The sequence below is a fragment of the Quercus robur genome, chromosome 7 (assembly GCF_932294415.1).
Source record: "Quercus robur chromosome 7, dhQueRobu3.1, whole genome shotgun sequence".
NCBI lineage: Eukaryota > Viridiplantae > Streptophyta > Magnoliopsida > Fagales > Fagaceae > Quercus > Quercus robur.
Window position 1 is genome coordinate 38,932,229 of NC_065540.1, and position 20,829 is coordinate 38,953,057.

The 20,829-nt window shown below is 37.7% G+C and overlaps 2 protein-coding genes across 13 annotated transcripts; one reads left to right on the plus strand and one right to left on the minus strand.

The window, feature by feature from the left end:
* Positions 1 to 579: 579 nt before the first annotated feature.
* Positions 580 to 5,116, minus strand: LOC126693363 (F-box protein At2g26160-like). Of its 5 annotated transcripts, XM_050389314.1 has the most exons (5): positions 4,823 to 5,116; positions 3,664 to 4,736; positions 3,124 to 3,575; positions 2,587 to 2,675; positions 580 to 1,876 (listed from the first exon to the last, which is right to left on the minus strand). In XM_050389314.1, exons 4-5 carry the CDS (start codon positions 2,669 to 2,671, stop codon positions 765 to 767), a joined length of 1,197 nt encoding a protein of 398 aa, XP_050245271.1. In that variant the 5' UTR covers positions 2,672 to 2,675; positions 3,124 to 3,575; positions 3,664 to 4,736; positions 4,823 to 5,116; the 3' UTR covers positions 580 to 764. The 5 variants fall into 5 exon arrangements, with proteins under 5 accessions (XP_050245271.1, XP_050245270.1, XP_050245272.1 ...); XM_050389313.1 differs by having other exon boundaries at positions 2,587 to 3,575; XM_050389315.1 differs by lacking the exon at positions 2,587 to 2,675 and having other exon boundaries at positions 4,823 to 5,114.
* Positions 5,117 to 6,921: 1,805 nt separating this feature from the next.
* On the plus strand, positions 6,922 to 20,049 carry LOC126693365 (F-box protein At2g26160-like). Of its 8 annotated transcripts, XR_007645315.1 has the most exons (10): positions 6,922 to 7,276; positions 7,363 to 8,436; positions 8,525 to 8,976; positions 9,425 to 9,513; positions 10,224 to 15,463; positions 15,781 to 15,860; positions 15,969 to 16,041; positions 17,293 to 19,449; positions 19,563 to 19,659; positions 19,764 to 20,049. XR_007645315.1 is itself a non-coding variant. In XM_050389319.1 (5 exons), exons 4-5 carry the CDS (start codon positions 9,429 to 9,431, stop codon positions 11,333 to 11,335), a joined length of 1,197 nt encoding a protein of 398 aa, XP_050245276.1. In that variant the 5' UTR covers positions 6,986 to 7,276; positions 7,363 to 8,436; positions 8,525 to 8,976; positions 9,425 to 9,428; the 3' UTR covers positions 11,336 to 11,520. The 8 variants fall into 8 exon arrangements, 5 of the variants coding, with proteins under 5 accessions (XP_050245276.1, XP_050245275.1, XP_050245274.1 ...); XR_007645313.1 differs by having other exon boundaries at positions 6,924 to 7,276; positions 8,525 to 9,513; XR_007645314.1 differs by lacking the exon at positions 9,425 to 9,513 and having other exon boundaries at positions 6,925 to 7,276.
* Positions 20,050 to 20,829: the final 780 nt, after the last annotated feature.

The following is a 20,829-nucleotide window of genomic DNA, read 5'->3' on the forward strand; positions in this document are numbered from 1 at the left end:
AGTTAATACAAGTAATGAGTCTTACAAATAGAGAGTCTGGGGAATGGTGAGAGAACACAGTGTGGGGTTGGTAAATGTAAAGACAGGTCTGTACACTTGTAGTTCAACTTGGAATGAGATTTGTACCAGAAAACCCTAGGATGAATGGTGCAAAATGGTTCCTGGCATTCATTCAGCAGTACGTTGCCTGTTAATGATAGACTATCCACACTATACAGAGTTTGTTAACTAGGGGTAAATGGGAGATTTGCGTGTTTTCTGCAGAAGCCAGATTGGGTAGATACCATCGGTTTTTGAGAGTTTTCACTAGGACATTATCGCAACAAGTTTTGCAATTGGATTCTTTCACTAGGGGATTAAGGGGAAAAGGTTTCAAATGAATCCATGTAAGATTGCTCCGGCTGCTACAAGAAAGCAAATCAATTCAACATATTATTGGCAATTAGCATGCTAGACTAATTTATGCAGCTTTACAGCTCTCTCTGAACAATTTACTTACCAACATCATTTAAACTGCATTTTCAGATGTTGTAATTCAAATCCAGAACATTAAGATAAATAGATTCACAAAAACTTAAATTGACAGCAACAGAACTTACATATTCTAGAAATTGGTTTAATATTTTGTCCTGCTTACAACCAAAATGTCAAATTGTATTTGGCCGCCAAAGAAGTCATAACATCTTCAATTAAGCCAAACAATATTAGAGAAATCAAAGTACATAAACAGACAAGCTAATAAAATGGAAAATAAGCTAATGCAATCACATAGTAGTTGTAACCCAAATTGGTCGAGAATAGGAAGAAGGGTTGTCCACACCGAATGGAAGGGGTTGAATTACTGCAGTTTCCATGTCAAACACTCCGACATCACATCCTCCATATTCACCTCCTGGGTACATTTGCCAATCCCAGTTGTCGTCTGTGAAGTAGATGCTATTACTACTGCTAGATATGGTGATTGTAGGACAGCACCAGGAGTTGCCATCACCAACAAAGACAGCATGATCTTCCAAGTCTGTCACTTCTACCCAAGATGATGCATCGAAGTTGAACTTGTAGACCAAAAAAGACACAGTCTCGTACCTCCTCTTCAAAGGATAATAATATCCATAACGAAAAACCCCAAAAAGATTTCCAGATAACTCCACCAAATATAGTTTCTGGGGTTCCCATACATCTTCTGGATGAGGCGAAACAACTTGTACCTCAGCATCTAGTTCAACGCACACGAGCGTGCCATTGTCACAGAGTCCATATATTTGATCATTAAAACATGTAACATCCTTGAATTTGAATTCATATGGATTGGCAACAAGAACCCACTCATCTTGTCCTCTTCTATTCAAAGCTGCTCCTTCTCCCACTCTCACAAAAGCCAAGCTATTCTCAGGGCCGAAAATTGCCATGACAAGGAAAGATGACTCGTGGGAAGGTTGCTTAAAAATAATGAATTTGTGTATAAGGCGAAACCACTCTTCTGTAGCAGCCAGTGTTGGAATTGTGTTTAGTGATGGAAGAATGATCTGTTTTCCCTTTTCAAGGTGTTCAAGGTGAGCATTAGAATTAGGATCCAGTAATACAACCCAACCATATGGAGATCCCCAACAACGTTTTCCTCCAAATGTAGATAGTTCTAATCTATAGCGTTTGCTGTCGCAGAGATTAAAGAAACTTCGCCAATTGGTGTTTAATGTCTTGGAAAGCATAAGCAATGGGAATGGAGGCCTCGTAATTTCTGGACTGACAGAATTCCATTGTTTGCAAACAGCTAGCAAAGATTTAAAATCCATATGATTAGGTAGTAGATTTGCAGTTTCACAGATCACATTTGCTGGGAGTTCATTCCAACTAGGAGCTGTAGCTTGATTGAATTCTAGCAAATCATTTGAAATGACATGAGAATAATGATCAACCAGAAATAATATTTCCGGATGAGGTTGAGTAATATATACAAATGCTCTATCACCTAGGATGAGAATTATAATTGACGGCAAATTGCTAACAAAAAAAGATGAAGCGCTATTTAAAGCTGTTAAAAAGACCTCAAACAACATGTCTCTTTCCACATGGATTGGAGATAGAGTGATGATGATTATCTTTCATAGACCACACCGTTTGAAACTCTTACAGGTTGTGTATGGCTACAAGAATCATAATCCTCAATATAAGTTCCATTGTGTGCCAAAACAGACCGTTTGAACCATTCTCAATGTCCAAAACACATTCTTTCCTTATTTCCTCCAAACCCAACAGACTGTCATACATTTCAGAGCCAAAATCAATTGAACACGGGCTTTCTAGAACATTCTCGTTTCTACACGCTAATACGATTTGTATTTTGCCATTCTGTTTACTCTTAAAATTATGATTTGAACCAATAAGCAACAATTAAGCAGCATCTATATCACAATTTAAAATTTCCTAAATTAAACCATTTGCACGTAATAAATATAAGTTCAATTGTGTACCAAACAAACACAGACCAAAAGAGAAAACACTGTAGTGCATAATTCAAGCTCAATTGTAAATTTTAGCTACAAAAATCACAAACCAAAGAAAGAAAACATACAGAGCAGTAGTTACCAGATCTGAGTCGAGTTGGTGAGTTTGAGTTTGAGTTTGAGTTAGAGACATCAAGTAAAGGCAAATCACAGACCGATTTCATCATGGAGCTAAAAGTCAGCAATGATTCAGACACAAGATCCAAGAGTCCGAGAAAAAATAAGAACGCAAAAATCGCAGCTAGAGATTTAGATTAGGAAAATACTTTATAATAAATTTTAGTAAAATAGTTTACTGTAATTAATGTCTTTATCAGTGAATTAAAATATGAACTGAAAGATTTTGACCAGACACCGAGTTAAAGGAGAATGTTTATAGATGTAAAATTAAATTAATTGGTGAAATCTTAAATGGACTGAAGTTTGAGGAAGGAAAGCTATTTACGGTTTTGGGCCGCTTTCATTCAAAAAAAAAAAAAAATGCTAAGTAGATTCTTGCGTTTATTGGGTTTTAATTTTGACTTGATTTGGACCAAGTCTATTTTCTTTTCAAGGCTGGGCTTGTGGGCTGTACGTAACATGAAGCTATAAAGAAACGTTTAACATTGTTGAGACTTACCTGGCCGAACTCAGGCCCTATAGAACCGGGTAGGGCAGCAAACAGGCTGTATCGGTTTAACCTGACCCGCATAGTTTCGAACGCTCTAATCTGAGATCTCTCCACCCAGCCGCCATAGCAGAATTGGCCTCGAGCTCCTCGCTCATCGATCACCACCATCTCCAGCAGTGGTTCTTTGTGCACGGAGATCTCACTTCTCGCCCATCTAAGTGCCTAGATCGGTGATATGTGACGGTTTTGGGCATGGAGGTGGTGTGTCAACGGCCGATCTCGGAAGTGAAGGTTTTGAAGCTCGTAGATCCGGTGGATTTCCAGATTCCTGTTGCTACTGTCCTAGTGTATTTGCCTCCACTGGCTTCTGTCTTGGCTTTCTGCTTTATCTACTGCTGGTTCCTTTGCTCTCTCTGACTATCCATCGATCGTGATGGCTTGCCGTGCTGTTGATTGCTCACCTATTTAGGACACCAAAAAAACCGACATGAGTAGTACATATGAACCAATAGGATGAAAATAAAGACAGAAGGAAATTTTTTAGATTACCTTTTGCTGTAATATTTTCACATCTCATCTGATTGCTTTTCTTTTTTTGGGCTGGGCTGGAGGAAGAAGAAATTAGATGGCGGAGTTCTCCACGTTCAACCCTGTCTATCAAACTTTGCCCAGAAACAGCTTTTGTTAGACAGTGTGCCGAAGCAGCTTTTCTTTGTTTTTTTTTTTTTTTTTTTTTTTTTCCCCGGAGAAATAAGAGAAAGTAGTTCTTATGTCCCTATTAAAATGAGAGAGAATGGGATAGGGACATAAGAAAAATGGGAGAGAATGACCCACGCCGATCTCCACCAAACCCATCACCGTGACCCACGCCGATCTCGCCATGACCTCGCTGGACCCAAACACTGGCGATCTCCGACGTCCAACAACCCACTTCAGCCACAACCCAACCACGACCCACAACCCACTTCAGCCATACCCACCTCTTCCTTTAAGCACCGGTCACCCACGCCAAAAACCACAACCACCACGGTGACCCACGCCAAAAACCCCAACCACCACACTGACCCCCGCCAAAAACCACAACCACCACACTGACCCACGCCGTCACCCACGCCAAAAAAAAATAAAATAAAATAAAAAACCACAGAACCCGCCGGATTGCAACCCACCAGAAAAAATGAGCCACATCAATTTCGCATGGCACATAAATGTAGGAAGAAGGACACGTCAAACCCCTTTTATTTCTCAAGTTATCTTTTCTTCTTTGCTCCTCTCTCTTCCCTTTGCAACACCACCTCTGTGCCGAAGCAGCTTTTGTTTATGTTTTTGCCCAAACAGTGATTCTTTGTGTACGGAGATCTCACTTCTCGCCCATCTAAGTGCCTAGATCGGTGATATTTGACGGTTTTGGGCATAGAGGTGGTGTGTCAACGGCCGATCTGGGAAGTGAAGATTTTGAAGCTCGTAGATCCGGTGGGTTTCCAGATTCCTGTTGCTATTGTCCTATTGTATTTGCCTCCACTGGCTTCTGTCTTGACTTTCTGCTTTATCTACTGCTGGTTCCTTTGCTCTCTCTGACTATCCATCGATCGTGATGGCTTGCCGTGCTGTTGATTGCTCACCTATTTAGGACACAAAAAACCGATATGAGTAGCACATATGAACCAATAGGATGAAAATAAAGACAGAAGGAAATTTTTTAGATTACCTTTTGCTGTAATATTTTTACATCTCATCTCATCTGATTGCTTTTCTTTGTTTGGGCTGGGCTGGAGGAAGGAGAAGAAATTAGATGGCGGAGTTCTCCACGTTCAACCCTGCCTATCAAAGTTTGCCCAAACAGCTTTTGTTAGACAGCGTGCGGAAGCAGCTTTTGTTAGAAAGCGTGCCGAAGCAGCGTTTGTTTTTGTTTGAAAGAATGGGAGATAATTTTAATAGGGAGAGAATGGGAGATAATAGGAGAGACTTACAGAGATGATGGTAAACAAAATAAAATGGGAGGAGAGAGAGACATTGACAGAATCTAAATAAAATAAAGAGAGGAGAGAGACTAAATAAAATCAAATGGGAGGAGAGAGAGACACTGACAGTGACTAGTTGAGGAGACAGAGACTAATAAAATGGGTGCGATTATTTCAAGAATATTTCAAGGTAAAAGGGTAAGGTCTCTGTCCACTGGACACGTTATACATTTATCTCCCATTTTCACCTACTTTAAAATAGTTGCACTCCATTTTATTAGTATCTCCCATTGTCTCCTACTTTAAAATAATTGCACTCAATTTTATTAGTCTCTCTCAGTGTACTGTATAACGTGTCCAGTGGCCAGACTGACAGAGACTAATAAAATGGGTGCGATTATTTCAAGATAGAAGGGTAAGGTCTCTGTCCACTGGACACGTTATACATTTATCTCCCATTTTCACCTACTTTAAAATAGTTGCACTCCATTTTATTAGTATCTCCCATTGTCTCCTACTTTAAAATAATTGCACTCCATTTTATTAGTCTCTCTCAGTGTACTGTATAACGTGTCCAGTGGCCAGACTGACAGAGACTAATAAAATGGGTGCGATTATTTCAAGATAGAAGGGTAAGGTCTCTGTCCACTGGACACGTTATACATTTATCTCCCATTTTCACCTACTTTAAAATAGTTGCACTCCATTTTATTAGTATCTCCCATTGTCTCCTACTTTAAAATAATTGCACTCAATTTTATTAGTCTCTCTCAGTGTACTGTATAACGTGTCCAGTGGCCAGACTGACAGAGACTAATAAAATGGGTGCGATTATTTCAAGATAGAAGGGTAAGGTCTCTGTCCACTGGACACGTTATACATTTATCTCCCATTTTCACCTACTTTAAAATAGTTGCACACGTTATACATTTATCTCCCATTTTCACCTACTTTAAAATAGTTGCACTCCATTTTATTAGTATCTCCCATTGTCTCCTACTTTAAAATAATTGCACTCCATTTTATTAGTCTCTCTCAGTGTACTGTATAACGTGTCCAGTGGCCAGACTGACAGAGACTAATAAAATGGGTGCGATTATTTCAAGATAGAAGGGTAAGGTCTCTGTCCACTGGACACGTTATACATTTATCTCCCATTTTCACCTACTTTAAAATAGTTGCACTCCATCGAAAACACGTGTCAATCGAAAACACCCCCAATTATTTTAATTCACTGATAAAATGGAGTGCAACTATTTTAAAGTAGGTGAAAATGGGAGATAAATGTATAACGTGTCCAGTGGACAGAGACCTTACCCTTCTATCTTGAAATAATCGCACCCATTTTATTAGTCTCTGTCAGTCTGGCCACTGGACACGTTATACAGTACACTGAGAGAGACTAATAAAATGGAGTGCAATTATTTTAAAGTAGGAGACAATGGGAGATACTAATAAAATGGAGTGCAACTATTTTAAAGTAGGTGAAAATGGGAGATAAATGTATAACGTGTGCAACTATTTTAAAGTAGGTGAAAATGGGAGATAAATGTATAACGTGTCCAGTGGACAGAGACCTTACCCTTCTATCTTGAAATAATCGCACCCATTTTATTAGTCTCTGTCAGTCTGACCACTGGACACGTTATACAGTACACTGAGAGAGACTAATAAAATGGAGTGCAACTATTTTAAAGTAGGTGAAAATGGGAGATAAATGTATAACGTGTCCAGTGGACAGAGACCTTACCCTTTTACCTTGAAATATTCTTGAAATAATCGCACCCATTTTATTAGTCTCTGTCTCCTCAACTAGTCACTGTCAGTGTCTCTCTCTCCTCCCATTTGATTTTATTTAGTCTCTCTCCTCTCTTTATTTTATTTAGATTCTGTCAATGTCTCTCTCTCCTCCCATTTTATTTTGTTTACCATCATCTCTGTAAGTCTCTCCTATTATCTCCCATTCTCTCCCTATTAAAATTATCTCCCATTCTTTCAAACAAAAACAAACGCTGCTTCGGCACGCTCTCTAACAAAAGCTGCTTCCGCACGCTGTCTAACAAAAGCTGTTTGGGCAAACTTTGATAGGCAGGGTTGAACGTGGAGAACTCCGCCATCTAATTTCTTCTCCTTCCTCCAGCCCAGCCCAAACAAAGAAAAGCAATCAGATGAGATGAGATGTAAAAATATTACAGCAAAAGGTAATCTAAAAAATTTCCTTCTGTCTTTATTTTCATCCTATTGGTTCATATGTGCTACTCATATCGGTTTTTTGTGTCCTAAATAGGTGAGCAATCAACAGCACGGCAAGCCATCACGATCGATGGATAGTCAGAGAGAGCAAAGGAACCAGCAGTAGATAAAGCAGAAAGTCAAGACAGAAGCCAGTGGAGGCAAATACAATAGGACAATAGCAACAGGAATCTGGAAACCCACCGGATCTACGAGCTTCAAAATCTTCACTTCCCAGATCGGCCGTTGACACACCACCTCTATGCCCAAAACCGTCAAATATCACCGATCTAGGCACTTAGATGGGCGAGAAGTGAGATCTCCGTACACAAAGAATCACTGTTTGGGCAAAAACATAAACAAAAGCTGCTTCGGCACAGAGGTGGTGTTGCAAAGGGAAGAGAGAGGAGCAAAGAAGAAAAGATAACTTGAGAAATAAAAGGGGTTTGACGTGTCCTTCTTCCTACATTTATGTGCCATGCGAAATTGATGTGGCTCATTTTTTCTGGTGGGTTGCAATCCGGCGGGTTCTGTGGTTTTTTATTTTATTTTATTTTTTTTTGGCGTGGGTGACGGCGTGGGTCAGTGTGGTGGTTGTGGTTTTTGGCGGGGGTCAGTGTGGTGGTTGGGGTTTTTGGCGTGGGTCACCGTGGTGGTTGTGGTTTTTGGCGTGGGTGACCGGTGCTTAAAGGAAGAGGTGGGTATGGCTGAAGTGGGTTGTGGGTCGTGGTTGGGTTGTGGCTGAAGTGGGTTGTTGGACGTCGGAGATCGCCAGTGTTTGGGTCCAGCGAGGTCATGGCGAGATCGGCGTGGGTCACGGTGATGGGTTTGGTGGAGATCGGCGTGGGTCATTCTCTCCCATTTTTCTTATGTCCCTATCCCATTCTCTCTCATTTTAATAGGGACATAAGAACTACTTTCTCTTATTTCTCCGGGGAAAAAAAAAAAAAAAAAAAAAAAAAACAAAGAAAAGCTGCTTCGGCACACTGTCTAACAAAAGCTGTTTCTGGGCAAAGTTTGATAGACAGGGTTGAACGTGGAGAACTCCGCCATCTAATTTCTTCATCCTCCAGCCCAGCCCAAAAAAAGAAAAGCAATCAGATGAGATGTGAAAATATTACAGCAAAAGGTAATCTAAAAAATTTCCTTCTGTCTTTATTTTCATCCTATTGGTTCATATGTACTACTCATGTCGGTTTTTTTGGTGTCCTAAATAGGTGAGCAATCAACAGCACGGCAAGCCATCACGATCGATGGATAGTCAGAGAGAGCAAAGGAACCAGCAGTAGATAAAGCAGAAAGCCAAGACAGAAGCCAGTGGAGGCAAATACACTAGGACAGTAGCAACAGGAATCTGGAAATCCACCGGATCTACGAGCTTCAAAACCTTCACTTCCGAGATCGGCCGTTGACACACCACCTCCATGCCCAAAACCGTCACATATCACCGATCTAGGCACTTAGATGGGCGAGAAGTGAGATCTCCGTGCACAAAGAACCACTGCTGGAGATGGTGGTGATCGATGAGCGAGGAGCTCGAGGCCAATTCTGCTATGGCGGCTGGGTGGAGAGATCTCAGATTAGAGCGTTCGAAACTATGCGGGTCAGGTTAAACCGATACAGCCTGTTTGCTGCCCTACCCGGTTCTATAGGGCCTGAGTTCGGCCAGGTAAGTCTCAACAATGTTAAACGTTTCTTTATAGCTTCATGTTACGTACAGCCCACAAGCCCAGCCTTGAAAAGAAAATAGACTTGGTCCAAATCAAATCAAAATTAAAACCCAATAAACGCAAGAATCTACTTAGCATTTTTTTTTTTTTTTGAATGAAAGCGGCCCAAAACCGTAAATAGCTTTCCTTCCTCAAACTTCAGTCCATTTAAGATTTCACCAATTAATTTAATTTTACATCTATAAACATTCTCCTTTAACTCGGTGTCTGGTCAAAATCTTTCAGTTCATATTTTAATTCACTGATAAAGACATTAATTACAGTAAACTATTTTACTAAAATTTATTATAAAGTATTTTCCTAATCTAAATCTCTAGCTGCGATTTTTGCGTTCTTATTTTTTCTCGGACTCTTGGATCTTGTGTCTGAATCATTGCTGACTTTTAGCTCCATGATGAAATCGGTCTGTGATTTGCCTTTACTTGATGTCTCTAACTCAAACTCAAACTCAAACTCACCAACTCGACTCAGATCTGGTAACTACTGCTCTGTATGTTTTCTTTCTTTGGTTTGTGATTTTTGTAGCTAAAATTTACAATTGAGCTTGAATTATGCACTACAGTGTTTTCTCTTTTGGTCTGTGTTTGTTTGGTACACAATTGAACTTATATTTATTACGTGCAAATGGTTTAATTTAGGAAATTTTAAATTGTGATATAGATGCTGCTTAATTGTTGCTTATTGGTTCAAATCATAATTTTAAGAGTAAACAGAATGGCAAAATACAAATCGTATTAGCGTGTAGAAACGAGAATGTTCTAGAAAGCCCGTGTTCAATTGATTTTGGCTCTGAAATGTATGACAGTCTGTTGGGTTTGGAGGAAATAAGGAAAGAATGTGTTTTGGACATTGAGAATGGTTCAAACGGTCTGTTTTGGCACACAATGGAACTTATATTGAGGATTATGATTCTTGTAGCCATACACAACCTGTAAGAGTTTCAAACGGTGTGGTCTATGAAAGATAATCATCATCACTCTATCTCCAATCCATGTGGAAAGAGACATGTTGTTTGAGGTCTTTTTAACAGCTTTAAATAGCGCTTCATCTTTTTTTGTTAGCAATTTGCCGTCAATTATAATTCTCATCCTAGGTGATAGAGCATTTGTATATATTACTCAACCTCATCCGGAAATATTATTTCTGGTTGATCATTATTCTCATGTCATTTCAAATGATTTGCTAGAATTCAATCAAGCTACAGCTCCTAGTTGGAATGAACTCCCAGCAAATGTGATCTGTGAAACTGCAAATCTACTACCTAATCATATGGATTTTAAATCTTTGCTAGCTGTTTGCAAACAATGGAATTCTGTCAGTCCAGAAATTACGAGGCCTCCATTCCCATTGCTTATGCTTTCCAAGACATTAAACACCAATTGGCGAAGTTTCTTTAATCTCTGCGACAGCAAACGCTATAGATTAGAACTATCTACATTTGGAGGAAAACGTTGTTGGGGATCTCCATATGGTTGGGTTGTATTACTGGATCCTAATTCTAATGCTCACCTTGAACACCTTGAAAAGGGAAAACAGATCATTCTTCCATCACTAAACACAATTCCAACACTGGCTGCTACAGAAGAGTGGTTTCGCCTTATACACAAATTCATTATTTTTAAGCAACCTTCCCACGAGTCATCTTTCCTTGTCATGGCAATTTTCGGCCCTGAGAATAGCTTGGCTTTTGTGAGAGTGGGAGAAGGAGCAGCTTTGAATAGAAGAGGACAAGATGAGTGGGTTCTTGTTGCCAATCCATATGAATTCAAATTCAAGGATGTTACATGTTTTAATGATCAAATATATGGACTCTGTGACAATGGCACGCTCGTGTGCGTTGAACTAGATGCTGAGGTACAAGTTGTTTCGCCTCATCCAGAAGATGTATGGGAACCCCAGAAACTATATTTGGTGGAGTTATCTGGAAATCTTTTTGGGGTTTTTCGTTATGGATATTATTATCCTTTGAAGAGGAGGTACGAGACTGTGTCTTTTTTGGTCTACAAGTTCAACTTCGATGCATCATCTTGGGTAGAAGTGACAGACTTGGAAGATCATGCTGTCTTTGTTGGTGATGGCAACTCCTGGTGCTGTCCTACAATCACCATATCTAGCAGTAGTAATAGCATCTACTTCACAGACGACAACTGGGATTGGCAAATGTACCCAGGAGGTGAATATGGAGGATGTGATGTCGGAGTGTTTGACATGGAAACTGCAGTAATTCAACCCCTTCCATTCGGTGTGGACAACCCTTCTTCCTATTCTCGACCAATTTGGGTTACAACTACTATGTGATTGCATTAGCTTATTTTCCATTTTATTAGCTTGTCTGTTTATGTACTTTGATTTCTCTAATATTGTTTGGCTTAATTGAAGATGTTATGACTTCTTTGGCGGCCAAATACAATTTGACATTTTGGTTGTAAGCAGGACAAAATATTAAACCAATTTCTAGAATATGTAAGTTCTGTTGCTGTCAATTTAAGTTTTTGTGAATCTATTTATCTTAATGTTCTGGATTTGAATTACAACATCTGAAAATGCAGTTTAAATGATGTTGGTAAGTAAATTGTTCAGAGAGAGCTGTAAAGCTGCATAAATTAGTCTAGCATGCTAATTGCCAATAATATGTTGAATTGATTTGCTTTCTTGTAGCAGCCGGAGCAATCTTACGTGGATTCATTTGAAACCTTTTCCCCTTAATCCCCTAGGGAAAGAATCCAATTGCAAAACTTGTTGCGATAATGTCCTAGTGAAAACTCTCAAAAACCGATGGTATCTACCCAATCTGGCTTCTGCAGAAAACACGCAAATCTCCCATTTACCCCTAGTTAACAAACTCTGTATAGTGTGGATAGTCTATCATTAACAGGCAACGTACTGCTGAATGAATGCCAGGAACCATTTTGCACCATTCATCCTAGGGTTTTCTGGTACAAATCTCATTCCAAGTTGAACTACAAGTGTACAGACCTGTCTGTACATTTACCAACCCCACACTGTGTTCTCTCACCATTCCCCAGACTCTCTCTATTTGTAAGACTCATTACTTGTATTAACTGTTTCTTATATGACCTCTTTCTAACAAATTATTTTTTTTTCCCGGTTTTAGGGGAAAAAAAGAAAAAATAGTGCAACTAAATCAAATGAGGCTTATTAGGCTCAAAATCTTGGAAAAATATTGGATTTAACTTTTGGGTTTTGTTCTCCGTGCCTTAATTTTCTCAGCAACGAAATGGGTGTTAAGTAATATCTGATTTTTGTAGTTTATGGGGTTATCTCTTATCTGTTCTGTTATTAGATTTTTTGCGTTGGGTGATTTTTCTTCTGATAAATGTTTATAGAGCCCATATATTAGAACTGGGATGTAACGTTCTCTGGAAATTTTTAATTGGGATTTGAAGTAGATAAACTTTTTTGACTCTTTTTTGAATTTAGGTGGGATTTACTTGGAACTTAGTGCCCGCTTGGTTCATCGTTTTGAGCCTAAAACCTGCAATTTCAAAACACAACAAATGCATTTTATCAAAACATGAATATTAGTATATTACCGTTGTAAAATACACTTTTCCTTAAATTGCACTAAAGTCTTTACCTTTCATTCTAAAGGCAAACACACAACTGATCAGCCCCATATCTCACAATTTCACATGCTCCTCTCTGTAGGAGCTCCTCTGTATTGTTGCTCCTTTGGTTCCTTTCCTTTTATTTCATCACAATCCTTCATCAAATTAAGGGATTTCCTCGATGCTGCTGCTGTGTTCGTTTCCCCTTCTTCTTCTTCTTCTTTTTTTTTTTTTTTTTTGGATTTGTCTTTATATATCTGAAGCAGAACAGAGGACGATGAGAGAGTGAGAGAGGAACGGGGATGGAGATCTGTTAGATCTATAAAGTAAAGAAGAAATAACGCAAGAGAAAAATTGAAGAGGAAAGAGCGAAAAAGGTTGGAGAAGGAGAAGATATATTTACGTCCCAAAAAGTTATAGAATAATTTGTGATTTTAGAACTATTTTTGAAGAAAATGTTAGATCACAAAAAATTGCACAATTTTTACAACTCTAATTAGGGAATTACGAGTGGTGGAAGTGTAGTCTTGTTGGACCCTCCACTTTTTTTCCATTACTCATAATTTGTCACATGATGAGTTGTGAAAAAGTTGTGTAACTTTATGCTGTACTAGCATTTAAAAAGAAAAACAAAACTTTGTTGATAGACTTGATGAAGTGATAATTACAAAAAAAGACTTTAAAATTTGGAAATTTTTTACTTTTTTTTCTATACAAAATAGAAATTTTATTAAGCGTCTAAAAAAAATAGAAATTCTATTCTATCTTAATTTAAGTGTATATATATGTAAAGTTTTCAATTGTAAACACCTTTCAACCCGTTAATGTAAACTCCCATTTATTGAGATTCTCTAAAGTACTTTATCATATATAATTTCCTAAATCCTGACCTTCGTATTTAAAGGTCCAAATTATACCAACAAGAATTACACTAATAAACCCATTAAAAAAAAAAAAAAACTCTCACGTTGACTTTGTCGTTTCCATAGAGAAGATGACCTCTTGAAAGAAAATAGAGAACTCAATGAGTTCTTTCTTTCGAGCCATCACACCTGTGCCTCCACCTCTCCCTCTGGCCTCCACTCCTTAACTCCACGCAAAGAGAAACTGAGTGTGTTGCTTTCTAGTAACCAAGAGCTTGCTATCTTATTACATAATTACCTCTAAAATTGGGCTAATTTTGGTCTTAGTTTATCATTATGTTACTAGATCTGAACTTTTCCCTTTTGAGAAGAAAAAAAACCACCTCACCCAGGCCGCATCATCTATTTCCTGCCACCTCACCACCTTAACTCTTATTCGTTTTCTTCTTAAAATTCTGCTGCAGTACCAAATCATTCTTTCTCTTTTACACGGTTAGTGAAAGATCCTAAATCTGAAGCCAAATTGATCTCTATGGTGATGCAAAGGTTTGAAAAGTGTTTTGGATGATTGAAGAGCGATGGAGTATTGGCCGGAGAGACTTTTGATATTTTCTCTCTCTAGAAACGTTAACATTAATGTCAATGTTAACAATTAATTGGGTTTTCTTTTGTTTTTAAAAACTATTATTTTAATGAGTTTGTTAGAGTAGCGTTGATTTGGCATAATTTGGATCCTTAAATTAGGAAAAGGAAGGTTAGGATTTAAGAAACTCTACGCGATAAGAATATCTTAGGAACTCTAGAAGATCTTGATCCTACATTTTGTGCTCCATAATGATGAAAAATTAAATAATTAATTGCTATTGATAAGAAGTTATTAAAAATAATAACCAAAACCAAAAAAAATTATTATTATTATTATTAAAAAGGTGAAAACATATGAATGAAAGTGTAGTGGGCCTTTTTTTGGTTAAAGTGGGCTTGGCTGCCTCCTGCGGTATTGGGTCCGAGTGTTCTAGGTATGGAAGTTGAGACTAGTCCAATTGCTACTCAACTTGGTTCGGCTTGTGCACAAACTATGCCTAGTCTGCCAGGTAGGGGTGTCCAAGGACCCGCATCAACCGACCCGCCTGCCCGAAACCGCCCGAACCGAAGGTCCACGGGCGGCTCCGAATCCACTCCACTGGTCGGTCACGGATTGACATTTAAAAAATCTGAATAGTTTGGATCGGACCTGGGTTTCAAAATATTTCACCCGGAAAATCCGAACCGACCGAATTATTTATAATAATAAAAAAAAAAAAGTAGATTTGACATGTGGCTAGATAGCCCATCCCAGCAAATCAGCAATGCCAGCCCCAGATTTTCCTCACACGTTCCCAACATAAATATCAGCCGTTCATCTCAAATTAAAATTTAAAATGAAGGGTGTTGATGAGAGTAAAACTGACTCAACTGGGCATGAAATGACCGGTTATAGTGGCACAATAACCCATTTTTAATCAACGGTTAGAATACAAGATGGAGAGCCAATCTAACGGTGAGAAATAAAGGGGAAAGATCTGATATCTCAAAGACTCAAACGGATTCAAGCCACTACTCTTCAGTCTTCACTCTTCTTCAGTTTTCACTTCAGAGCTAGAGGTCAGGTCATGGACATGGCTTCCCATTCACGCCTTCTCCTTCCCTTTTCACTCTTCCTCACCTCTTCAGTCTTCACTTCTTCAGTCTCACACTCTCAGTTCTTTACCTACTCTCTCAAACTCTCTTAAACTCTCACAATCTCACACTCTATAAAGTCAAAACCGTATCCCCAAATCCAAACTACTGCTTCTCCAAATCCAAATTCTAAAGAACAAACCCTAGCCGCCTCCAATGCCGTTACCCAGTCCCCTCTCTGCCTCCAACGCCTAGCGCCACCGCTGCTGTCCACTCCTCTCTCCATAGCTACCGCCGGAGTCCTCACCCCGTGTACTCTTCACGGAGTCAATAAGGTAATTTTTCTTTGTTTCTCATCTTTCTTTTTTGTTAGTCTCGTTGGTTTCATTTGTGATGGAAATCAAATGTTAAAATCAAATAATCCTATGAAACCCTATGTTAAAATCAAATAATCAAATAATCAAATGTTAAAATCAGATTCATACTATGAAACCCTAACTAAAAATAACTTAGAAACCCTAACTATTTTACTTTTGTTCTTTGTTCATACTATGAAACCCTAACTAAAAATAACTTAGAAACCCTAACTATTTTACTTTTGTTCTTTGTTCTTTTCTTAAATCAATTTTGATCTTGTTTTAGTTTTATACAGGATTGAAAGCTGACTCCAGTCTCCAAGTATCATTATTTGCTCTGAAGTTTGAAACCCATACACCCACGATTTTCTTCAAGGTAGTTTTTGCTTTCCTTTGTATTTAAAATTTAGAGATCCTAACTATTTTACTTCTGTTCTTTGTTCTTTTCTTTAATCAATTTTGATCCTGTTTTAATTTTATTCAGGATTGAAAGTTGAATCCAAGTATCATTATCTGCCCTCAAGTTTGAAACCCATACACCCACGGTTTTCTTCAAGGTATGGTTTCTGCTTTCCTTTGTATTTAGTAAAAAAAAAAAAAAAAAGAATGTAGTGATTGTGGTGGTTGTTTGATATTTCTTTTTACAAAAGGGGCAGAGTAATTTAAATGATAAATAGAATGTTGAAAGGGAAACTATTGAATGTAATTCATGAGGGTTGTTTTTAAAGTTTTAGAACATTTACCTTGCTTTGTATGAGAAGATTGTTATGATGTGATTAGTTGATTGTGGTGGTTGTTTGATATTTCTTTTTACAAAAGGGGCAGAGTAATTTAAATGATAAATAGAATGTTGAAAGGGAAACTATTGAATGTAATTCATGAGGGTTGTTTTTAAAGTTTTAGAACATTTACCTTACTTTGTATGAGAAGATTGTTATGATGTGATTAGTTGATTGTGGTGGTTGTTTGATATTTCTTTTTACAAAAGGGGCAGAGTAATTTAAATGATAAATAGAATGTTGAAAGGGAAACTATTGAATGTAATTCATGAGAGTTGTTTTTAAAGTTTTAGAACATTTACCTTGCTTTGTATGAGAAGATTGTTATGATGTGATTAGTTGATTGTGGTGGTTTGATATTTCTTTTTACAAAAGGGGCAGAGTAATTTAAATGATAAATAGAATGTTGAAAGGGAAACTATTGAATGTAATTCATGAGAGTTGTTTTTAAAGTTGTAGAACATTTATCTTGCTTTGTATGAGAAGATTGTTATGATGTGATTAATAGAATGTTGAAAGGGAAACTTTTGAATTTAATTCATGAGAGTTGCATTAATGTGGCTTGCAGATGCTTTTGATTTTGCTTTTATTAGTTTGTAGCTTTGTATGTTCTGTACTGCCCAAATTAGACAAGGTTTATTTAACATTTTGGTTATAGCATCTTATGGAAGTTTTAGTTTACCTTGCTTTGTTTTTAAAGTTTTAGAATATTTACCTTGCTTTGTATGAGAAGATTGTTATGATGTGATTAGTATGATCATGCAATTTGTCACTGCTAAGAAGAGATCTGTGATCTTGCATGTCCCTAATTAATTTACTTCATTGAGTTATCTGTGATCTTGCTAAGAAGAGATATGTGATCTTTCTTTCTAATAATCTCTTTTGATTATGTTTATTAAAATGTGTGGTTCCAGGATACTGGTTTTCCTTTTTGGTGTGTGTGGTTATTATTTATTATTATTATTATTATTAAAGCTATTAATTATACTTGTTACTCTAGTTTGCTAATATGTATCTTTGTTTTTTTAGGTCATGGAAACCAACACTAATGAACCCTCTGTCCAAACACCAGCTGCTACAGAAGATGATGGTGCTATTCCCACCCAAGTTGAAGATTCTGCTGCTACCCAAGCTGAAGCAGCTGCTGCTTCTGAGTTGCCCCCAGTTCCACCATGCCAAGTGAGTATGATAGCTCCTGTTAGTGGTGGTTGTAGTGGTAGGAAAAAGTCTTTTGTTTGGGGTCACTTTGAAAAAGTAAAGATAGGTGAGGGTGATACTAGTAAAACTAAGGCTATCTGTAATTATTGTCAAAAATCTTATAATGCTGATAGTAAGAGTTGTGGTACTAGTAATTTGTTAGCTCATGTGCCAATATGTCCCAAGAACCCTAATAGAGAAGATGTAGTTAGAGGGTAGAAAACATTAGCTTTTGTACCCAAAAAGGATGGAGAAGACGGATTCCACCTTGTGTCAACATCCTTTTCTGTTGAGGCTTCTAGAAAGGCATTGGCCGAAATGGTTATAATTGATGAGTTGCCTTTTAGGTATGTCGAGGGGTATGGGTTTAAGAAATTTGTAAGTACCTTACAACCTAATCTTAGATTAAAGGATATCCCATCTCGTCAAACTGTGACTAGGGATGTAATTGACATTTATAATAATGAGAGAGAGAAGTTAAGGAAATCCTTGAAGGATTGTAGGGTGTGTCTCACTACGGACACATGGACTTCTATTCAAAATTTAAATTATATGTGTCTGACTTGTCACTTTATTGATGATGCTTGGAAATTGCATAAGAGAATTCTAAATTTTTGTCAAGTTGAAGACCACAAGGGGGAGACTATAGGTAGAAAGATTGAGATGTCGTTGCGTGAGTGGGGTATTGATGGGATATTCACCTTGACGGTGGATAATGCTAGTTCAAATTTAACAACAATTAAATTTTTGCAAATGGTGACTAAAGATTGGAATGGGGTAGTTTTAGGAAATGAGTACATGCACATAAGGTGTTGTGCCCATATCCTAAATCTCATTGTGGGGGAGGGTTTAAAAGAGATAGATGCATCTGTTACTAAGGTGCGTGAAGCTGTGAGGTATGTGAAGTCCTCACCCAATAGAAGTCAAACTTTTAGGAGTTTTATGGAGAGGTTAGGTATGGAGTCCAAGAGTCTTCTTAGTCTAGATGTACCTACTAGGTGGAACTCGACCTATATCATGTTAGAAACTGCTGAAAATTTTGAGAAAGTGTTCCTCCGAATGGATTTTGAAGATGATGGTTATTCATCGTACTTTAGGACCAAGGAAGATAGTGGTGGTTTGTGGTCTCTATGTATGACTGATTTCCAAAATTGTAGGGCATTTGTGACTTTCTTAAGGCTGTTTTATAATGCAACAAAGAAATTTTCTGGTTCATTGTATGTTACTTCAAATGCCTTCTATGATGAGATCTTTGTTATTCAGGAGAGTATTTCCAATTTAGTTAAATCCCAAAACACTCTCTTGAAAAGCACAGCCACAAACATGCAAACTAAGTTTGAGAAGTATTGGGGGGAAGGGGAGAAAATTGATCCTCTTTTGTATATGGCTATGGTCTTTGATCCACGAAAAAAATTAAGGTTTTTGAAGTTTTCATTTTCTGAAATTTATGGGAATGCAGTTGCAGAAGTGATGGTTGATAAGGTGAAAGACCTTTTATTAAGTTGTATAATTTTTACACTTCTATTCATTCACCAAATGTGCAAGATCAAAGTGGGAGTGAGAGGACAGAATTAGAAACTGATGCTAGTGATCCATATGTGATGGTTCACTCGCGATATGAACATTTTTTGCAAGTTGAGCAATCTGTAGGTTGTAGTAATGAGCTTGAGAGGTATTTGGCTGAAAACTGTGATGGTAGAAAGGATGCAAATTTTGAGATATTGGAGTGGTGGAGGGACAATTGTAATAGGTACCAAGTGTTGTCTAAAGTAGTTAATGATGTGCTGGCTGTGCCAGTTTCCACTGTTGCATCTGAGTCAGCATTTAGCACTGGAGGTCGAATTGTTGATCCATTTTGAAGTGCACTATCTCCTCTCATGGTTCAAAACCTTGTATGTTCACAAAATTGGCTTCAAGCCACAGTTCCAATTTCTCATCGCCAGTCAAGGGATGATGTTGAGGCATTGGAGGAGGAGTTACTTGACTTAGGTAATATGCTTAAATTCTGAAACTTAGTGTATTAATTTTATTGAATGTCTCATGTATTCAAGCAAAATTTAATCTATTTGTGTTTATTGTGTTTATTTCCTATTCTTTTCTAGTTTTAAATCAACAACCAACAGCAAATACCAGCTCAAGCAAGGGTTCCACTTCAGGCAAACGACCCTTGATTAGCATTGATGATTAATCACTGACTTGGTATGATTCTGCCTTTATAGCCCCTTACTATTATAAACTTCGTTTCCTTACTAGTTGGTTGGTACTAATGTATTGTTTGTTGAATATTTTTTTGTCTATTGTAGGAGGATGGTAAATTATTTTGTAAAGAAGGCAGCATTTTGGGAATATTTTGGAAGCTTTTTTGGACATATTGCTTTTCTAACTTGTAACAATACTCAACTGTCAATACTTATAGAAAAGAAATCTTAGTTCATAGGTTTTCTTTTCTATTAGTTATAGACTTATAAACTATAGAGTAGTCATTCAATGCTTTGGAAAAGCTATTTTTTGGAAATACCTATGGTATTTGATTATTGTAATTGATTATATAGCTTGGAACATTGTATAACTAGCAAGTTTTCTGCCTTATGTGTTACTACCCAAAAAACTTGCAGTGACTGCCTTTATGTTACTAAGTATATATAGATCTGTTGGAATATTGCAGTATAGTATTCTGTTGTGATTTATTTTATTGCTGGAAAATTGGAAATATTATTTGTTGTGGTTTGCAGGTTTTATGGGTGTTGAGTAGTTTACTGCCTAGGTGCCTTTTGTGGTGTTTTACAGATTACAGATTAGTTTATTGTGTTTATTTTTTGTTCTTAATGTGGGAAAGATTATGTATTGGGATTGATAGGTGCTTCTTGTTTCAGATCACAAGTGACTAAAAAATAATAGACTTTTTGGTGTGTTGTGTTGATCACAGGTGATAAAATGAATAAGCCTTATTTGGGCCTTTTTGATTTGTCCTGATTGATGGCCCAATAGGTCTAGTTTTGTTATGCTGGAAGTTCTATTTCAAAATTTCAAAATTAATTAAGTAAAAAGGCCCAAAAAAGTGAATTTTCTGTGATTTTAACAATGGCAAAAAGTCCGGCCCAATTTGAGGCCCAGACCCGTGAAACCGATGACTCCGACCCTGACAACCCGATTACCCGAAATGTCGGATCCGACCCGATATTTGGTCGAATATGGGTCCCAAATATAAAAAACCAATTCAACCGGGTCGAGTACGGTTTGGGCCCAAAACTGACCTGGCCCAACTTGTGGACACCCCTACTGCCAGGAACACACTTACGGCGGGCAGAGCTGTTTCAAGTGAGTTGTGGCAGGCAAACATGATAATAATAATAAAATCAAATACTTCGA

What these genes read in the sequence shown, in the direction of transcription:
- LOC126693363 (XM_050389311.1), bottom strand. Translation starts at nt 2,057, where the DNA reads ATGTTGTTTGAGGTCTTTTTAACAGCTTTAAATAGCGCTTCATCTTTT.
- LOC126693365 (XM_050389317.1), top strand. Translation starts at nt 10,043, where the DNA reads ATGTTGTTTGAGGTCTTTTTAACAGCTTTAAATAGCGCTTCATCTTTT.